Source organism: Culex pipiens, chromosome 3 (genome assembly GCF_016801865.2).
Source record: "Culex pipiens pallens isolate TS chromosome 3, TS_CPP_V2, whole genome shotgun sequence".
NCBI classification, from domain to species: Eukaryota; Metazoa; Arthropoda; class Insecta; order Diptera; family Culicidae; genus Culex; species Culex pipiens.
This window is the reverse complement of record NC_068939.1, coordinates 179,045,412-179,064,954: the sequence shown is the minus strand read 5'-3', so window position 1 is coordinate 179,064,954 and position 19,543 is coordinate 179,045,412. Positions and strand designations below refer to the sequence as shown.

The 19,543-nt window shown below is 37.3% G+C and overlaps 2 protein-coding genes across 2 annotated transcripts in view; one reads left to right on the top strand and one right to left on the bottom strand.

Moving 5' to 3' along the window:
* Positions 1-19,543, top strand: part of LOC120432338 (histone-lysine N-methyltransferase ash1) — a 348,037-nt gene that overhangs the window by 177,020 nt on the left and 151,474 nt on the right. The window lies entirely within an intron of this gene.
* LOC120432341 (uncharacterized) lies at positions 3,607-5,614 on the bottom strand. The gene is made up of 2 exons (XM_039597529.2): positions 5,316-5,614; positions 3,607-4,494 (listed from the first exon to the last, which is right to left on the bottom strand). The coding sequence occupies exons 1-2, from the start codon at positions 5,464-5,466 to the stop codon at positions 4,085-4,087; spliced, it is 561 nt and encodes a 186-aa protein (XP_039453463.1). The 5' UTR covers positions 5,467-5,614; the 3' UTR covers positions 3,607-4,084.

The following is a 19,543-nucleotide window of genomic DNA, read 5'->3' as shown; positions in this document are numbered from 1 at the left end:
TGACCACGCGTCCAACATCGACCTTCACCAAATCTGCTCATATTTGGCATGGGGGTTGTTTTTGCCCCAAAAACAAAGAATCCCAAGTTTGGTGACATTTGGTCCACCCCCGCGCCCGTGGCACCCCCCTCTTTTTCTGAGATTTTTGAAAAACCTCATTTATAAAATGCATTTTGCTAAGAGAAAAGTTTACAAAAAGTGAACTTTTGGGTATGCATATTTGATGATTTTTTGACGTAGAATCGAATGGCGTACTCAAAATTTACGTAAAGTGTTGCCAGATATGAAAATTTTGCGCTTTAAGTTTTAAAATGCATTTTTAACCCTTTGGACGAGCACTTACGGGAAAACTGACAATTGCATTTGATTGCTGAGAGTTTTTTACATTAAATTCAATCAACACCTTAGGGTAAATTGAATATTTCTTGAGATATCACATTTTTAAGTTGGAAAGTTCTGTATTGCATAGCAAATGTTTTACATAACCATCAATTTTCAACAGTACATTGCTTGAGAGCATAGTAGGCCTTGAAATTTGAATATATTTTTTTTCAATTTTTTCAATTTCTTAACGGAAGCAAGTGAATGTCCCAAAATTGAATTTATGTATGTATGTATTGTATGTATGTATGTATGTATGTATTGTATGTATGCATTTGAACCCCCGTCTTAGCAGGACTTGGCGTGGTTCACGGATATAAGAAAATGACAAAATATTTAATTTCGAGCGCTTCAACAGGAATTTTCTAGTTTTATGGCCCCAGAAGCTAGCCTGGTAATATGAGCCCATTTGGTTAATGTTTAGTGGATCCAGTTTTTACCTGAAGGACATTGCTCTCAAGCAATGTACTGTTGAAAATTGATGGTTAAGTAAAACATTTGCTATGCAATACAGAACTTTCCAACTTAAAAATGTGATATCTCAAGAAATATTCAATTTACCCTGAGGTTTTGATTGAATTAAATGTAAAAAACTCTCAGCAATCAAATGCAATTGTCAGTTTTCCCGTAAATGCTCGTCCAAAGGGTTAAAAATGCATTTTAAAACTTAAAGCGCAAAATTTTCATATCTGGCAACACTTTACGTAAATTTTGAGTACGCCATTCGATTCTACGCCAAAAAATCTTCAAATATGCATACCCAAAAGTTCACTTTTTGTAAACTTTTCTGTTAGCAAAATGCATTTTAGAAATGAGGTTTTTCAAAAATCTCAGAAAAGAGGGGGTTGCCAAGGGCGCGGTGGTGGACCAAATGTCACCAAACTTGGGATTCTTTGTTTTTGGGGCAAAAACAACTCCCATGCCAAATATGAGCAGATTTGGTGAAGGTCGATGTTGGACGCATGGTCACTTGGGATGGAATGACCCATATATGGATTTTGGTATATGAAAACCGTTGCATTTAAGTAATTAAAAAAAAGTCTAGAAAAGTCGGGATTTTTTTTGAAAAAAGATGCAGAATACGAATTCTTGTTATACAGTCATCCCACATATTCGGAACACCCACAAATTTGGAACACTTTTGTGATAATTTGTCAATAGCATGCAAGAAGCATCTTTTCTGTAGTGTTTTTTTTTTAGAACCTTTATTTGGACATTATCTTGCTATCTTATAGTAAAAGTAGTGTTAAAAAAAAAACATCTCAAGACTATCTCATTCAAAGCAGCAAAATACTGCCTTCAAATTGCATTTCCATAATTGTGGGATGTTATTGTGGCTCCCACAATTGTGAAACACCTGAGTTTAACTGATATTTTCACAAAAAAAAGTTATCAGACCATTCATAAAACATAACAAAGGTTGAATTTCGTTGGTTTCAGTGCGTGAAGTCATTATTTTGTAAAAATTATGTACTCATGGAGAGAATCAAAGTTTGTTTGCATCCGTAAGAAAAAAGTGTTCCGAATTTGTGGATTTAAAGGGTCAAAGTTTTTCTTCAAAAACTTGATATAAAAGTTAAAATTTGCAGTTGTTCGATACAGCATTCGAAAGCTTTCAAGTGAAGGCAAAAGCGAATCATTAAGTTCAATTATCGATTTGCTATGATTTTTTGAACATTGGCCGATCTGTAAACTGTTCCGAATATGAGGGATGACTACTGGATTTTCATTGAATAAAAATAATAAGGGTTTTTAAAATGAAATATCAAAATTTACAAAAAAATAATTATTAAAACGTATTTTTAACAAGAATGCTAAGAAACTTTCAAATTTTTTAAAAAATAATAATATGTACATTCATGTTTCAAGCGTTTTCGAAGAAAAAAAAAACAAAAATTAGAACTTATTTAAAATTAACGTTAGTAAATTTTAAGCTTTTTTTTAAATAGTTAAAAGTTTTAACTATTTTTCAAAGCCCGATTATTGAAGTTTTCTCTCTGAATCGAAATTATGAGTGATTTCTTTTTGGAAACATTATTTTAAATAATTTGTAAGTAATAATTTTTACTCAAATTTATCAATATATTGTTATTTTTTAAATCTATTTAGAATTTCTGATCGTTGGTTGTCATTAATTTTTTTTTAAACATTTTTTGATTGCTTTGGATGAGAAATACCTATTATTCTGGAAAAATCGGGGAAAAAAAAAGGATAGTTTATTTTGAAAGGACAAAATTTCATCCAAATAAAAAAAAATGTCGATATGCGAAAACATAGAAAATTACGCTGCTATTAAAACAACTGTCATAGTAAAAATTGTAGTCCCGATTCGGTTTAATTGACAAAAAGAAATATTAAGAAAGTGTGAGGGAGACATCAACCTCTCGTAGCTTTCAGTCATAAATGAATGAACACAAAATAAACACATTTTCAAACATTCTTAAATTACCCTAGATATTGGTCGTACTACTGATCTACTCTCCGTGAGCAAGTTCTTGGGCAATCCGCATTGCTGCGCAATGCACTCGCTTGCATGCAGTCGCGCGTGTGGTCTACAAACCTCCAAAAGAAGACGCCGCGCGATCATTAAATCAATCAAGCGGCAAACAGCCCAAAACAAAAGCGAACGAAATTATTCAATAATTTCGACAGATTCCACAGCGCGCGTGATTGATAATGTGAACACTTTATTAGTGGAGGCCACAACAAAAACAATTCAAGAAAAAATGCAAGCTAATTGAGTTTCGGGCACCAATTTCGGGCAGGCGGCCCACATTATGGACAAAATTGAACAAGATGAGCATAAATGGCGGCCATTGTTGCAGAGCGTGGTAATTGGTGACCGAGCGCCGTTAATAGATTTTCCATTTAGGGCAATTATAATTCGAACTTTGCTGAATCGAGGACCCCCCTGCGTGCGGGCAGCAGATTTCGCAACGCCAACAACATTCTCGATGAGGGGGTTGATATTTCAATTATCCACCGCGCAGCATCCTTCAACCGTCCATTACCATGCGTCCATCAGCGTGGATGGCTCCAATTTTGGGGGGGATCGTTCTTCTACGCAGCCATGTGCGAGTGCTGCTGAAGGTTCTCCTCTCTAGCGTCGACCATCACATTAGAATAATTGCACCTAATTTTGCTGACTTTCCGTTCTAGTGAGGTGGAAGGATATTCGGATGTTTTTTTTTTCCGTACGAGCTTCGGCTTTGTAGGAAATAGACAAGACAGAGTGGTTTTTTTTTTTTCTTAAATTTGTCACCGTTAGATTTTTATACTTCAACTAGATATGCGTTTTTTTGTAATAACGTAATAAATAACATAATAAGATTGATCGACTATGGCTCGCTAAGAACAGATGTTTGCATAGGAATCGCATTAGGGTCCTATATACACGTAAAAAGCGCAAAACTGCGAAACGGTTTTGCTGAAACCAAAACGTCCGCAGCTTGGATTAAACTCATAACTTACTGGCTAAGAAACAAAAAAATGGGATTTAAGTTCGCTCGATCGCTCGCTCGCACATTCTTCGCAATTGGGTATTTTAAGTCAGCAGCATTTGTAGCAGTGTATGTGTGTTGGTATGATGTGTTGTTGGTGTAGGTGTGTCCGAATGGTAGCGCCAGTAGCGTCAGGATCGTCAGGATCCATATTGACGTGCTGGCTACCAAAGACCATGAACAGTCGCCGTCTTCGTCGCCGCTTAGTACGGGCCACCGTTGCCGGATGGGGCGCCGTATTCCTGCTTCGGGGGTCCGTATTCGGGCTTCTTTTCCTTCTGGGTCTTGTACTTGATGAAGTAGACCTCCGGCTTGCTTGGCTTGGTTGGTGGTGGCGTCGGCAGGATGATCTCCTCGGGCTCTTCCGGCTTCTTGTGGAGCACGTAGACCAGGGTCTTCTCTTCGTTCTGTGGTGGCGGCGGGATGATCGGGGCCTTTGGCTGCGGTGGGGTCGGCGCCTTGATGAAGATGATCTTGTAGTGCTTCTGCGGCGTGGCCGACTGGACTACGCGAGGTGCTGGCGCGTCGTCCTTCTCTGGTGGCGGCACGTGGACGTAGATGTGCTTCTGGACAACCTGGGTCGCGGGCTGGTAGTTGTAACCACCGCCGCCTCCTGATGGAATGGAAAGTTGATTTAGCTCAAAATATCAAATTCATCACAATTTGAAACCTTTAAACAAGTTTTGTTTCAGTTTGCAGTCTCTGCATTGAAATCTTGTTCTTCGAAATTGTAAACAATGTTGTCGTTTTGGAAAGCATTTGCTTCAAAATCAACGTTAACGTTAACGTTAAGTTGGTAACGTTTGCTTCGAAATCGAGGAAATGCAAGCAATTTTGGGAACAACTCAATCTTTAGCGAACGCTTAGCGAAATCGTAAAATTAATTTGAGAACCACGAAAGGATAAATTCACGTTCATGGTACAAATGTATTACAATCGTAACTAGTTTTGTGGTTCTCAAATTTATGAACACATTTCTAGATTTATTTTTCTATGTATTTGGGTGAAAGATATTTTTTATTCTATATTTTCTATTTGAGCGAAAACCCAATTTGCATGGTTGAAGAATTGATTTGAAAAAAAATCCAAGAGACTTGTTTATGGTTAAGAACCACTATCGTGAACAACCAACAAATAAAATAATGTCTATGTCTGTTAAAGGATATCGAGAAATGGAACATCGATACGCAGAGAGCACTCTGTAGTTATGAAAGGACACTATTGTAAATTTGAACAGGTTTTAAGCGTTTTTGGACACATGTCTATTAGCATTTTGATGGATCCAAAATATTCTTGCACAAAACATTCCGGATTGTGTAGTTCACTTTCACTTTAACACATTTTTGATGAAGTCCAAAGCATTGTCACACTTTTCAGCCAGAAGAATAAGTTTTCATTCGCCAGGATTACGGAGTAACACTGCGTAGAACGCACCTTGCTGCTGGCTCGAGGGGTACGGTCCAATGTCCCCGCCGGAGCTAAAGGATGGCGCCGAGTACGACGGGTATCCGCCGCCAACCGGAGGTTCTGGACGCGCCGATACGGCCGCCACTGCCAGCACACTAAACACTACAAACACCTTCATCGTGCCGCTACGGTAAAGTCCTCACACACTTGACACTCTAGAACGCACAACACCAGCGCTGGGATGGTTTCGAGTTCTTCGAGGCGATCTTCTGCTACTGCTGCTTCTGCTGTACTTGATTGGAACAATGCACAATTAAGACTGTTGCTCATTTTGGGATTGCAAATGATATTTATACACCGTTCAAATGATCATTGCCGACGCCGACGACGACGAAGACCAGAAGACGACGATGATGACGACGACGGCGACCACGGGGCGCCCCGATGGGTGCTCTTTGGGTTTGTTTTGGGGTCCGTCCCCAGGTCGCCGCGCGATCATCGTCAACGGTTTCGCGCGAGTGTACCATCATTTTTTGCCTTTTTTTTTTTTTTGCTGGACTTGCTCACTTCTCCATGACCCACACCAAGTCAGCTGGTTCAGTCAGTTTACCGATCCATGCAGAGCGTCGCGACGCCACCGTTACTATCCGTCGATGAAGATGACTAGGAAGAAGAATAAGAGAACCAAAGCTACTACCACTACTGGCTGGCTAGTACCGCCGGCTAGTAGAGCCTAAACCGTCATCGACCGAGAGAGGATGATCATCGCGGTGGCTACCACAGCATCCAGCGTGGAGCAGAAGCGTTGAGACGCACCAACCGCTTTCGGTTTCATTCACGTTGATGATTTCGAGCGGTATCGAGCGAGGAACCCGCGCGAGCGGGTAAACAAATGTAAAATTAATTTGGTACTTTTATTAGCGACGACGCCAGTCGACGATCAGGAATCATCGCATCGATCCGCACATCGAACCCCAGTGTCTCCGTTACCACCTTCAGACTTCAAGACAGGTGTTCACATCCCGCAACCCAGACCGTGTAGTAAAATGTTTAAAATACACCTTTACCTAACCCTTTCGTTTTCGAGCGTGGTATCAACAAAATCAACCGCCAATTTGGAGAAGCCCCCCATATGCGTTAAGCCGTATGTGGTGTGCCTTTCGGTAGTTTTGCTAATTAATTGCCCTCATCACTGTCGCACGGGTGATGTCGGCAAGTGAAATAGTGTCAATATGGTGTGATGAGTCTTGTTGGTGTTGGCCTTCAGGTGACAAGTGATGATCATGTTAATTTAATTTCGAAGGCGTCAAGATGCGTCCAGTATGAACAGTAATTATGCTTGAAGTGATAATGAACATGTGAACTTTTTTGAATTTGATATTGTGTACCGTAAAACGGGGTGACTTTGATAGGTTCGAGATTTTTCCGCAAAATGAAGAGTACAATTTAAATACGTACGGAATGGTTTAGAATCATACTGATCGTGGTAGGAAAAGAAGAGCTTTTCATAAAATTTTGAAAAGTTTAAAAAGTTAGTTAACTATAGTTAAGAAAATGTTGATGAAAGGCCATTATTTTAAACTTCTCAAAGTGTCATGATTTTCTCAATGGACATGATTTTGAATCGTTAAACGGAATGCATTTTCGGATTCATTGGACAATTTTCCACTAGGATAAGGTTAAATAAGTTTATAAATATTGAATATATGTGTTTTTGAAACACAATTTAAAAAAATCTCCATATTTATAGGCAATTTCAGTTGAACAAATTTCATGTAAAATGTGAAAACTTGTGATTCGTGCTTCGAATTCAGTATAAAATGCAATATAAATCGATAATTTTTTACACAAAACGAGTTTAAAAAAAAAATCAGGCAAAATTACGACTTTTTAACAATTTTACCTAAAATTTAAATGTATTTTGTTAAAAAGCTTATAAACTTAGTTAACTAAATATAAACATTGATTTTTTTCTTTAAAACTATATCAGCTACTTTAGTGATGGTACATTTAACGTACAAATAAAGTTTGAACATCTTAAATATGATTTTAACAAGAAAAACTATGACTATCAAAGTCACCCCGGAATTTAAGCTAAGAATTTTTAACGTAACTATTTTTCTAAACACTATTAAAAAAACTTTTTTTCCAAAATAGTGCATGGACTTTGTGTGGCCTACCCCAGCACATGTTTTAAAAATAATAATCTTAAGAAAAACCTTACCTGTTGGAAAATATTCCAAAAACAAATTGAAATCCTATCAAAGTCACCCCGGTTTACGGTACTTTTTACAAAAGTGTATCCAAAAATTGTCAATTTTGAAGACAGCTGATAAAATCTTTATTTTTTAATAATAAGTTTTTTTTACCAATCCTCCATTTTTTCATTTATTTTTTTTCTTGCGATTTAATTTTATTAAGGTAGTTTTTATATCTACAAATTAGTCTCAAACAAGTTGTTTTATGGATTTTTGAAACAGTCAAGGGAAACCATTTTTCCGGTGATTTTTCTCCGTATCGTTAAAAGGTTTTGAGAATTTGCATTTGTTAGTGTCACAGCAGTACAAAACATCAAACTAAAGTTTTCTAAAAATGTACTGTTGTTTATCAAGGAGTCAGTTCTCTATATTATTTTTTTTGTATTTTTTTAATTTACATTCAACTTTGTGCTGGCCTTTTCTATGACCATCATTAAATCGTCCATAAAAGTCTTTTATACAGTTTTGGCAGCTACACAAAAGTTTTAAAAATATTTTAAAATCTGTATCTTGAGAACGGATTATCTGATTAATTGAGTGTCTTCAGCAATGTTGTAGACAAAAACATTTCACACACAAAAAAATGAGTTGCGCAAAATGACCTTTTTTGAAAAATCATATTGTTGGAATGTTTTAGATAGTGAAAAATGAAATCTTTAGGGCTGTGGCACAAGTTGGTCAAATTTTTTGCAGCGTTGCAATCTAAAAAAAACAAAACTGGAAAATGGCGATATTAGGAGTTTTTTTTTAAATGTCCAATAAACCATTTTTTTCAAAAAATATGTTTTTTTTTAAATTGGCAGCACTGCTAAATGAATGTTGAGTAATTGCCATAGCTCAAAGGATGCCATTTTCTGTTATCTAAATCATATCCAAAATAAAATTTTGAAAATTTGCATGCTAATTTTGCACGATTCAATACTTTGTGTGAAAAGTCGAAATAAAGAAAGGGTTGATTGAAAACAAGTAAAACTAGAAGAGTGTAACCTGTTTGTGTTTTTTTCAGGGTAATAAGAAATGTCTACTTTGCCTTTTAACCCTGTAACGCCCAAATTTTTTTGATGAATTTTAATTTTTTCCGTGTTCAGGAGGTCGTTTTGAGAAAATTGTATTCTACGAAAAACTTCACTTCTCTTGTTGTATGTTTTTCTTGTTTCATTTCTACTATTTTAATTTGCATTTTTCTCGTTAAGTTTATGTTTGTTTTTGATATTATTTGGCTTTTGCCTTTTTATTTTTTTAATGATTTAACAGCCACTTTTTTTTTGCTTGTTTTTAAAGTTCTGTTATAAAATGGTACCATTATTATTTAAAACAAGCCTAACCCGGCAAACTTCGTTCTGCCCATTTTTGGTTTCCTGACGTTTCTTGCTTGTTTGCTAATTCAGCCTCCTGTGATCAAAATTTGATTTTACGCAGTTTTCCCATACAATTTGCAGATTTTCCGAAATCGGTTCCAGAGTGGCCAAAGTGGCAATTAGTTAGCGTATAAACCATCCTTGGGCTCATATGAACTCAACGCAACAAAGAGCACCTCGATCCGACGGTCCGTATTGAACTGATTCGCGTTCGAACAAAACCATCGAAATTTTTTAGATGGTGAAAAATGCGTAGAGGCATAGTCGGGGACAATACAAAAATGACTGCATAACGTCATGATTCGAAATCCGGACACTTAGTAGCATATCATTTTCGTTATAGCCGACAAAAAATCATGTAATAAGTTGGAAATGAAGAAATATCATCAGGATGTAATATTAACAGTCAGTTTTAGGAGAATGCATGCAAAATATGTCTTCTCTAACAATTTTTCATCAGAATTTGAAAATTAAAATGACTTGTTGTGCTTCGAATCCCGGACACTGATAAAAGCTGATTCGAAATCCGGACACTTTTGCTTCGAATTCCGGACACTCGTTTTTGCTAATGAATCGCACAAATTTGGACTGAAATGTTAGTGAATGGCATTCTTTAGGTCTCAAATAAGCTGTTAACATCAAAACAATCGATATTTTATATAAAAATTTGCTTGAATTTAAGGAAATCAAAACCATAAATTTCTGCTTTGCCTTCCCGGTGCTTCGGACGCCTATGAAATATTTCACGTGAAATGTTTCGCATTTGTGGTAATCTTAGAATTTTATTTTATTTAATTGTTTTGACATTAACTACAGCGTTCAAACAAACTTTAAATGAAAGTTGATGTTAGAATTCATAAAATAACACAGTGTTGACATTTATAATGCGAACTTATATTGCTTATTGCGAGATAAAATCACGATTCTCCTTCGCTTCGACTGACAGGTGGTTAAAGACGCCGAACTACCGCAGTGTAAAAATCTGTAAGTTGAACTGAAATTCCGTGTTGATTTGGCTGTCAAATTGATTTGTTTTCAATATTTTCCAAAAAGTCAGCTGAAAAATCAAGGCAACCTTTGACAACAGCCGAAAATTTTGTTCTGCGGCTGTCATGCGGCCATTATTCTGCGGTCATATCAGCGCGCGTGAACTCTAATTATCGACGCCCGCGATAATATTCAAATAATTGATAAAACAAGATGAGGTGTCCGGATTTCGAAGCGTCCGGGAATTCGAATCATGACGTTACCAGGGATGGAATAATCGCAAACAAATCATTTTCGCTTGCGAGCTTTCTTCATCCGCGAAAGGGAGAAGAGGCAAATCACGCAAAAGAAAATCGCTCTCGAACTTCTCCAAGAAAATCAATCTGTTGATGATTTTTTGTGAATTTCCTTTGTCAGCACCACCTAAAATGGTTAATTTCGCTTTGTTTACAAACATTGTCCATCAACAAAAAGTGACAGGTCATTTTTCGACGTGTGACGTTACACTTGCAAGTCTAGTAGTGAAAAAGATGTTCCGACGAATAATCAAGATGATGATTTTTTTAGATTTCTTTTACCGATCTTTCGTGTGCGAGGATGAGAGCCATGTTCCTTTCGGATTTTTTCTCTCTTTATGAACGTTTAAAGATTTTCTTTTGAAGATGATTCTTCCATCGCTGCAGCATACTGTTTTTTTTTTCATTAAATATAGAAAAGTTGACCCCAGAAAAAATGACATTTTCAAAAACATTAGCAAAGTCACATAAAACAAGTCAAACTCCCAACCCTTAAATTTTCTCAAATTTTAAGAAAACCCAAATTTGGTTGAAATACGGATTTTTGAGAAAAGTAAAACGAAATTGAGAAACTATTTTCGAAAAAAATATATTGATATCGGAATCAATATTACTGTGCCTACTTGCATAACTGTTTCATATAAAACTTCATAACCTTTGAGTAATTATGCTGTCTGGTTCGCAAACTATCAGAAAAAAACATTTTTGGAGTAAAATGTGACATTTTGAGCATTCTCCCGAGAACTACCTTCTTGACCAACTTGTTAACATTTATTGAAGGAGACATTCAATCCATTTTTACAACATAAACTAACATTTTTTTTTACTAACAAATAGCCTCATGATTCAGTTTTTGTCTTCCTTCAAGCAGTTGGTTGCAATTTGATCACCAACAAAAACCTAGGCAAATTTGATCAATCGCTTCGTCTATTACTCGGTTCAAGCTTCACCTCACTGTGTTCGCCTCGTCTGCATCGAAAGATCGTTAGTACAAGCTTTATGATACACCGATGCTGTTTTGTGAGTTGTGTTTTAAGAGCCAGATAATTATGCAAGGTCAGCACGATTCCATTGCGGTGCGGCATGCGTACGTACATGTGAACAGAAACGGACACTCGTGTTTTTTTTCGATTTTTTTTCTTCATTCAGTTCCAGTAGTGACGACTGACTGGAAGGAAAGAAGTAATTTGCATCCAGCGGATGGGTTCAATTGAACGTAGGTATGTCGTACTTGACGCTCCCTAGTGCCATTCTAAGGTCCAGTTTGCTGTAAGAGTAGAATGGGATTGCCCGAAAGAGTTATTCTCATGGGACAGTGTTAGGCTCTGTTGCGTTAATGAGTTGCAACTTCAAATTATGACATGGTTAATTTGAGGAATTTTACTCACGTAGGGTTAATAGATTAATTCTATGGTGATACGTAACATTTTATCTCTCAACGCAGATATTGCAAGCCGTGTGTTTCGAGTTGGACTGGTTGATGATTGATTAAATTGTTCGCAATGGAGAAGCCACATAAATTGATTATTTATTGCCACCGCGCATCGTGAGACGTGATGCCATCTGTCCACGCGAGGGAATCATCATCTTTCGCCGTGAGCCACGACGATGACTTGAGAGTGCATAAAAGTGCCAATGCAGATTAGACACTTTGCGGTTACGAAAAAAAAAACATTCTGGCAGCTATTAGCCTGCCCCCATGATGTGCGATGGGGGTATTTCAGACCCTTTTGGGTCTCTCTGACCGTGAGTCGACTACTTTTGTTGGTGTGTTCGAGTCTAATTTCACATCATGTAACGTGCAATTTGGGGGGTAAATTTTCCAACACGGACATCAACCGCGGGCAGCCTTACACACATCACACAACAAATCGAAACGATTTGTAGCCTCAGTGCTGGCCTCATCGGAGAGCTGCAATTTGCTTACGAGTGTCTTCCCTTCTTCTTTTTCTGCTTGCCTCTGCCAAGAAGCTTCGCGAAGGGGGTTGAAGCCTTTCAGGGGGAGAGTTCTGGTGTGAAGTTGTATGTTGTTGTTTTTTTTCTCATGTTGCGACTGAGGCTTTGCAATTAATTATACAACGCGGAAAAGGTACTCGGCAGAGCGATGACTCCTTGGTGGAGATTTGAGATTCATCTTTATGTAGCTTGCGTACACCAGCTGTTCCAAAGGGTCCTTGCCTGATTTGATTAGATCATTAGTCTGTCTACATCCCGCATTACGCAAAACAGTTGCTTTGTCCTAACTGTTGAACCAAGGTAAGCTGCTCAACCTGGCCAACGCGAGTCAACACCACCATAGCGGGTCCTTTCTCGCTTTAGTCACGGTTCGTGGTGTGTGATCAATTAGGGTCACGTTTTAGCACGCGGCGGCATGCCACCGATCGCTGCCAAAAGCATAGGCGATTACATTTTGCATAAGATCGCGTGCCACTAGAGTTTGTTTTAGCTCGCGGTGTGAAAGCAAAGAAAGAACCGTGCCTTCCGCCACGACCAGATCAAATGGCACTCGCCGTCGTCACGGGGATGAATCTGGCCGCATTTTGGACCCATCGATCAATGGTCTTGCTCAACGGGGGGGTATCTTCTTCGTAAATGCCGCGTACCTTACCGGCGCGAAGAACCAGGCAAGATGGACAACTGAATTGAAACCTCCCGGTCTTTGGCGTTGAAGTCAGCTGGCAGATGAGCCCGAACTGACTGGCTTGGGGCCAATGGAAATGACAAAATAGGCTGGAGTGAAGAGGAGACGAGATCGGTTCGACAGATCAACCATTCATTCGGTTGGTGTTATGCAAGTTTTTGCACAATCATGCTACAACTGGCAGCAAAATACAAATGATCTACTTCCTAGCAGTCTGGCGCGATCTTTCGGCCAACCTTGCTCCTTCGCTTCTGGTGTTGCGATTGGTGGACATCTTGCTAATGGATCGTAAATTGCACAAATTCCAGGTATTGATGTTCGCATTATCGAACACTTTGCCGAGCATTAGTAGTACACCTGCAAATTGTTTCAGACAAGAAGCTGTTCCTGTCTGAGTCAAGAAGATAATGACTTTTGCGGTTTAAAAATAAACTCGAGTGGTAAAATTTGTTAAACAAGGGGAAAATTACCCTTTCTAATCAAACACCTATCTTCGTCATATGGAGAGTTTGATGCTCGATTAAAACTCCAAAAATACTATTTAGGCTATAAACTTACCAGCAACAGCATCGCCTCGAGTAAGCACGCAAATGTATGCCACTTGCTGGCCAAAAATACCAAATTTAATGCACTTTTGTTCATAATTTCTATTTTGCGATACCATTTCTCATCATTTTGTTGGCACACACATTCACACGCAAGATGAGAGCTTAACTCTCTACTACACAATTTTTTTTTTCGAAGATTTTTATTTTTCCCGTGTTCAGGAGGTCATTTTGAGCAACTTTTGTTTTACGAAAAAGATAACTTTTCTTGTTTTATGTTTTTCTTGTTTTATTTTTAGTATTTTAATTTGCATTTATCTTGTTAAGTTTATGTTTGTTTTCGGTAGTATTTGGCCTATTCTACCACCTAATATAATTACATTTTGCCTATCTGATTTTTTCACGTTTTTACAGTCACTTTTTCAATTTTTTGCTTGTTTTTTTTCACATTTTCTGCTATAGAATGGCACCATTATCATTTAAATTGTAAAAAATGCGTAGAGGCATAGTCTGGGACATTACAAAAATTACTGCATACTTCTTTTTACTGAAATATAGGAAATGTTAGTAAAAAACACTGCCAAAGTTGACCCCTAAAAAAATGACATTTTTAAAAACATTGGCAAAGTCACATAAAACAAGTGAAACTTCCAACCCATAAATATTCTGAAATTTTAAGAGTTCTTCTTTCCAATCCTTTTTAAAGATCAATAATTGGTTGAAAAATGGATTTTTGTTGATTTTTAAGATGGAAGCCCGTCTAAAGGCGGGGTTAGGTTGTAGAGGGTTAACTGCCTAACGAAAGTCGCCATCAATATCTTTTCAGTTGCCCTAACGTTTTCAACGCTTAAGATATGAAATTGCTTCCAACTACCGGCAACATGTTCTTTTGAACATTCTCAAGTAACATTTCAGGCTTTATCAAAGCTGTCACAACCGCAATAAAACCTATTAGCCAAAACTAACATTAAAACCCCTTAGTCGTAACAAACTCCCCAGAACCTTGATAAACCCCACTTAAAACCCAAAAGGACCTCCGCAAAAGGTTGTTACGGCCTATTTATAAAACCTACATAGGAGTTCAAGGCTTTACAACTGAATCCTAACAACATCCTTAAAACCTTGATAAAACCTTTGTTAAAACCTAGTCAGGAGTTATGGAAAAATGACATTTCATACGTCTTCAAACGTCTTATGCCAAATAGGTTTTATTTTGGCAAAAATAAGTCTTCGTCTTGCCAAATGAAATTATGGAGATGGTTGTCAAAAATGGCGATGATAAATAATAGATATTAGAGGTAATCCAAATAATTTGAAAGCTTATTTCTCGCAATTGATGGCTCAAATTCAGCTGCGGTTGAAATTTTATTGATAAATGTAGGGGAGATAGAGCCAAAAATTCAACTCGCTTCATCAAAAATCAATATTTTGTAATCATAGTGTTTAATGTTTAAAAATATTTTATTGCAATTCTTTCAAAAAAATGTTCAAAATATTTTAAAACATCTATCGCTATATTAATCATACCAGAAATTCAGCATAAATGTGTGTTTTCATCAAATTTAAATAAATTTTTTCAGTTTTCTATTTTTTCAACCAAGATGGTGGTCGGTCAAATTCAATCAGAACACGCGTTTGGCGCCATATTTATGCACTGCTAATTGGCCGCGTTAAATGGTTTTATAGGAGCTTATAGTTTTAAGTAAGCTTTTTGCATGCCTAATGGCACTTGACAGCTAAAACACCCTGGGTTTAAAAAAAAAACATGCGATAAAACCGTTTGGCATGACATTGCCATTGGGTGTTCAAGACTCTCTTAAAACTTTCATAAAACCTTATTAAAAGCCATTTAGCTTTTATTGTCACAAGGTTTTATGTCCGAGGCATAAAACCTTGTTAGAACCTACTAATTAGCTCTTGCTTATTGGTTGCGGTGAATGCCAAAAAAAACTATAAAGCAATCAAGCTGCTATCATAAAACCTCAATAAAACTAAGTGGTGGCTAGTTGGTTTAAAAATGTTACTTGGGTGAGCCAGTGATGCCAGGAAATTTTCTCTATAAATGCTACACAGCAAATAAAGTAGTAATCCAGCTGCGTGTAAAAGGCCTGGGTGTAAAATAAATGTTGCATTATTTTATGAAATTCTATGTAATATTACACCCTGAAATTTGTGCCCATCAGTATGAGAAACATACTTGACCGAAATGTCAAGCTCATATATGCGTTTATCCTTTCAATTCTTCATCGGTCGGATGGCTGAGCAGGCTAAGGCGACAGCCCTTACTGTTGGTGCTGGGTTTGAATCCCGTCGGTTGCAACTTTTTTTTTTGTGAGTAGAAAAATTGTACATGCAGTGTGTAATATTAAGTGTTTATTTTGACGAAGGTGATGTGCATGCTTTTGCATGCGATTTTACCATCGGGTTTTTTGCTGTGTACTTTTCCGCTTATAATTTCATCAATTTTGGCAGCACTAAGCAGACCCAAAAGAGCACTGGAAGAAAAAAAGAACTAAGCTGAAAATAGGAAAATGGGCGTGGCCCAATGCATTCTCTGATTAGAATACATTTTTTGGGTAATATTGTTTTTAAATGCTTGCTTGGAATAGAATAAATTTTAGTAAAAGTGAAAATAAACAGAAATGTTCACAAAAAAGTTACTCTACTCGTTGGTGTACTTGGTTTTAGTAAATTTTAAGGAACACTCCAGATTATCCAGCATCATTCAAACACGATCGCTTATTATAATTAAAATGGGTATACTGCCCATGATCGCATAAATGTCCCATATGCATTTTCATCTCTTTTGAGTTATTGATGCGGTTTGGTTGAAAATCGTGTGCTCTTTCAAACGAGCCTATAACATCCAGTACTTTGTACTATAAATCAGTAGAAATTTTGTTTTTTCGTGAAAACTTAACACGTACACAGAAAAAAAAATGATGGTAATATTCATCAGGAAATGGTGACAGATATTGTGGCAAAAAAAATGATAAATTTTACCTTAGAAAATGATGAATTTTCATCAGAAAATGATGAAATTTACCTCAAATAATGATGAAATTTACCTAAAAAAATGATGAAATTTACCGCAAAAATGTTGAATTTTACGAAAGAATGTGTATTATTGCATTAAAAAATGTGTAATTTGTGGCTGAGAAAGTGGAAGGATAGGTATTGAACTGTCATCCATTTCAGAGAACGTAAATAAAACATTTAATTCAAGCGAATATTTTTTCATGACTTTCAGGGCACTTTGTGGGTGGCAATCAGTTAGCGGCCAACTGCTTGATCGCTCTAAGGACCCGGGTTGGTTTTTTAACAAATATTACTTTAAGGTTAGACGGAACGCCAGTTCTTGGACAACTTTTGTTCAACTTAAATAAATGTCTGAACTCGACAGGTTGCTCGCTATCGACCTATTTAGCGTCTGCAACAGACAGAACATGTTTAAGTTACGGTGTTTTCTTTAAAGGAGCTTCCAAAATGCTAGTCGTGGTATCAATATGGCGCTGCTTTCCCGTTTTACCTTAAGTTATATCGTTGGAATTCAATAATTCTAGAGTTTTTTTTTTTTTTTAAAGGGTGTTTTTAGAACCGCCTTGTGTCCCAAAAACCCAAAAAGCAAAAAATGAAAATTTGGTTTATAGGACCTTTTAAAAAAATCCATAATTATTCAATTAATTATTTGTTTTTAAACATTGCACAAGATTAAAAATAATTTCAGCAGAGCTGCTAAGTCAGAGCCTTCGTAGGCGGAATCAAACCTTTTTAACGATTTGCAGTCGACAAATTTGGAGAAGCAGAAATTGGAAAATTATTTAAGCCAGAGACTTAGGATTGAGCCATTTCTTATATAATATACAAAACGTAAAAGCACTGATATAATTAGATATTAAATTATGTGATTGCTTAAAGCCAACTTGGCTTTAAAATAGTACTCATTCCAACTGAATTGTTTTACCGAGTTGCGGCTGAGGAAAAAACGCAAAGGCCAGCAGAGCCAACCAAGACCCCTACACAATCCCCGTTCCCTTCCCAAGCCTTGTCTTTAACATCAATCCCTTCCCTACTAACCCCGAGTAGGCCGCGGGTAATCGGCTCCCCTCCCACTAACATTTACACACAAGATCCTCTGTAATTATTAAGTCAAATGTAATTACAAAAGCCGACTCGGTCCTAAGCAGGTCCCAGTACCGAAAAGGACCTAATAAAAATAATTTTATGAAAAAAAAAAACTGATTTGTTTTAACAGTTAAAGCAGAGAGAAGGGAACAATGTTGGACATAAATTTGTGCGATTGTAGGAAGTTTGATAGAAAATTGTGACAAATTTTGAAAAGAATGCATAAAGGTGTATTCACATTATACCGCATCCGCCGCCGCAGCCGCATCCGTATAAAATTTGACAGTACGGACGCACAGTGCGGACGCGATTTCTCCAATGCATTTCATATGCAGCCATTCACACTGTTCCGCATCCGTATACGGATCCGTACTGCGGATACGGATGCGGAACAGTGTGAATGGTTGCATATGAAATGCATTGGAGAAATCGCGTCCGCACTGTGCGTCCGTACTGTCAAATTTTATACGGATGCGGCTGCGGCTGCGGATGCGGTATAATGTGAATACAGCTTAATACGTGCATTTTAGATTCGTCTGGAACGAAATATTAGCGATTGAAATTTGAAGCACTGTTTTCTGCGAAATGGTACCCCAGCACCTTCGAGTAAGACGTTATTCATCGTCAGTACAAAAAGGAGGATAATTCAATGAAATAATGTAAACAAGATACCATGCAATTTAAACAGGAAAAAAAGTATTAATCTGACTGCGTGTAAAAAGCCTGGTTGTAAAATATATTTTGCATTATTTTATGAAATTTTATGTAATATTACACCCTGACATATGTAGCTCATCATTATGGGAAATCTACTTGACCGATATGTCAAGCTCCTAGATTCCTTTATCCTTTTAATTCTTCATCTGTCTGATTGCGATCGGGCTAAGGCGCCAGTCCATACTGTTAATGTTTGGTTTGAATCCCATCGGTGGCACCTTTTATGTGTTTCCAAAAATTGTACATGCAAAGTGTAATGTTAAATTACTTTTTTCCATAATGGTGATGTGCATGCAATTTTACCATCGGATTTTTTGCTGTGTACTTACCCAAAAAAATGCTGCAAGCAGTAGCTACCTTCCCAGACGAAGTTTCACCAGTTGAAATCCTTGAGATATTATCCCACATGAAATATCCACCTGCAAAAAAAACGATTTTTTTACAAAGTGTCATATTCTTAAGAAAACAAAACTTATCTAAAAGTGGAAATAGACGTCGACTAATGGTGATTAGATCCGAAAAACAAATTTTGCACAGTTATGGCGGCTGCTTTTTCCACGTTGGCTTTGGCATTTTCCAAGAGTCGTTTGTCCTGAGAAGCTGTAAAGATGAGTTGATAATTATGTTTAATGATATTTAAAATTGTCATTAGAACTCTTAACTGTTGCGGTGTCAATCCAGAAACGGAAAAGTGATGCGAATTACGCGAGAGGGGCCATCAAAGAATGCTTCTCACCAAGCCAATTTGATAACACTCAGAAAAATAATTAAAAACAATATTTTAGGAATTTATTAGTCCTGTTTTTACTTACAAAATGAGCATGAGGTAATTTACTTCAAATTTAACGTTTGTTGTTTATTTTGGATGAATAAGTACGATAAACAAGTCATCCCGACTACGACGATTGAATCCTGAAATAAATGGATCGTACATCAGATTCTTCGTGAACTGTTCAAACTTCAAAACTCGATAGGCAACTTCCTCCAAACTTAACCGAAAAAGCACCACTTTTTAAGGATTCTTGGATGCGCAAGTGGCCAAAACACCCGGACTCTTCATCCAAACCAGTCCGGAAGAAGCACTAACACAAACTCACCAAAACAAACGATGACGGCGGCACGGAATCTGCGGCGATTCCTGGACGTAAACACTCGGACACACTGGCAACTTCTCTCAAACCGAACCGGAAGAAGCACCAACACAAACTCACCAAAACAAACGACGACGGCGGCACGGAATCCGCGACAATTCCTGGACGTAAACACCCGGACACACTGGCTCCTTCCTCCAAACCGATCCGGAAGAACCACCAACATAAACTCACCAA